General features: G+C 35.3%; 1 protein-coding gene across 1 annotated transcript; it reads left to right on the forward strand.

Moving 5' to 3' along the window:
• Nucleotides 1-993: 993 nt before the first annotated feature.
• Nucleotides 994-1,938, forward strand: LOC132899879 (olfactory receptor 52D1-like). The gene has a single exon (XM_060941932.1). It carries the CDS (start codon nucleotides 994-996, stop codon nucleotides 1,936-1,938), a length of 945 nt encoding a protein of 314 aa, XP_060797915.1.
• The last annotated feature ends 357 nt before the right edge of the window (nucleotides 1,939-2,295 follow it).

Raw genomic sequence — 2,295 nt, forward strand, 5'->3', positions numbered from 1 at the left:
CTATCCTTGTTGTTTTTGCCTGGTGCAGCACTTCAGCATTGATCATAAACCACCACCATTTCACATTTAGGATCTGATGGAGAGATCTTTGATGAAACATCTCAAGATGGTGTATATGATGGGCTAAGGAGGGCCATATTTCTGAGCCATAGAGAAGAGATGGCAGGACTATGGCTTTGTATACAGATAACTTGGTGTATATAGTGAGGCCTTTTCTCTCCAAGCACCTGGATCATAAAAGATTAAAGGCTGCCACACCTCAAGAAACTCTCCTCTGCATCTCTGCATTGAGTGATGTATCATCGGACATATTGCCTCTGAGATATGTGAATGTCTGAGCATGCTTTATTTGGAAGTCATCAATCTTAATGGCGAGAGGATGGTCACACTGGACATGCATTACCTCTGTCTTTGGTTTGCTGATTGTGAGACCCCAGGCACTGCAAGAGTTATTCAATGTCGTGACACTTTCCTGTAAGGATTCCAGGGTTGTCATACCAAGGCAGCAGCATCAGCATACAGGAAATTGTCAAGCTTTGTTGTTACAGCTGACTTGGTCTTGAACCTCTGTAGGTTAAACCATCTGCTATCGAGCTTATGTTTGATTTCAATTCCAAACCCAGACGAAGAGTCATGTACATGACATAGGACAAAGGTAAAGAAGAGTATGAACAGTGTTGGTGCTAGTATGCATCCCTGTCGCAAGCCATGTAGGGCATGAAGGGCATTAAAAACTATAAGAAAACAAGGGTTTTCTAATTTAAATCCACTGAAATTATTGATAAGCCAGATATATGATAGCAAAGGACTGGAAGGAGGCAAGAATTTCCTTCGAGATGCTCTCAGCAAATCACTAAGGACTAATGAGTCTGGATGGGAAAATATAAAGGTCCATGAAGTTGACTTCCTCACCACAGCTGTGGTTTATCTTTGTCTACACACTGCTCTCTGAATGACTGCTGTAAAATCACATGGAGTACTTTTCAGAAATTAATGGATTATTCAACCAATTTTACAGATTTATCACTGGAGGGACATGTTGAATTAAAGAAGTACAAATATATTTATTTTATACTGACACTCACTGTCTATATAATGATTATCTGTTTTAACACCATCATCATTTTTGTCATATTCAAAAAGAAACGTTTTCATGAGCCCATGTACATTTTCATCGCTGCTTTGCTTTGTAATTCTCTCTTTGGATCGACAGCTCTTTATCCTAAACTGCTCATTGATTTACTGTCTGAAAAACAAACTATATCTTATAAAGAGTGTTTATTTCAGGTATTCTGCATGTATGAATATGTTGCATCAGAGTTCATGCTGTTATCAACTATGGCCTATGACAGATATGTGTCCATCTGTAATCCATTACAATATGTAAATGCTGTAAAAATGTCCACTGTCAGAAAGCTCTTATTTTTATCTTTTTTTGTGCCTTGTTGTGAAATTGGTGGTGGTGTTATTCTGACATCCCAACTTCCACTGTGTAAATTTAAATTGAACAGAATATACTGTGATAATTTTTCAGTTGTGAAATTAAGCTGTAAAGAAATATCTCTTAATAACATATATGGACTTTTTATTTTTATCATTGCTCTGTTTCCTCCAGTGATCTTTGTACTTTACTCTTATGCCAGGATACTCACTGTGTGTTTAAAGAATTCTAAAGATTTCAGAAGAAAAGCTTTACAGACATGTTTACCACATCTTCTCATTTTTATTAATTTTTCTGTCAACATAAGTTTTGAAATTATAAATAACAGACTAGAATCAAAACAAATTCCCCACATTATGACCATGATCCTGTCACTTGAATATGTACTTATTCCTCCTCTGTTTAATCCTGTAATATATGGATTAAAACTGCAGGAGATTTATAACAATGTGAAGAAAATATTTCAATGTAAAAAAACAGTACAAGTTCCTTTTTAGATACTTCCTGTTCTCTTGTGATTGAGATTTTATTAGAATGATGTAACTATGATGAACAGTAAAGTTAAACAATGATTAATATTCTCATTTTCACTTTAATGAAACCTATGCCAGAATTTCTGGCCAAATTTTCTCATTTATACTTGCAAAAATGCAATTTTATCATGAAAATAATCTGTGTGGAAGTAAATATTTTACATATATAATATTTAATGTAGCTCACAAAAGTTATTCCAATCAGTCACAGATGTAAACTGCTCTCCTGTGTTTCCCTGACCAAACAAGGAATCCCACTGACAAGAATACCAAGCCCCAAACATTATGCAATTATTGTAAAAGTGTATTGTAAAACATCCC

Source organism: Neoarius graeffei, chromosome 16 (genome assembly GCF_027579695.1).
Source record: "Neoarius graeffei isolate fNeoGra1 chromosome 16, fNeoGra1.pri, whole genome shotgun sequence".
Taxonomy (NCBI): Eukaryota; Metazoa; Chordata; class Actinopteri; order Siluriformes; family Ariidae; genus Neoarius; species Neoarius graeffei.

Excerpts from the sequence above, each read along its gene's own strand:
- LOC132899879 (XM_060941932.1), top strand. The coding sequence starts at position 994 with ATGGATTATTCAACCAATTTTACAGATTTATCACTGGAGGGACATGTT.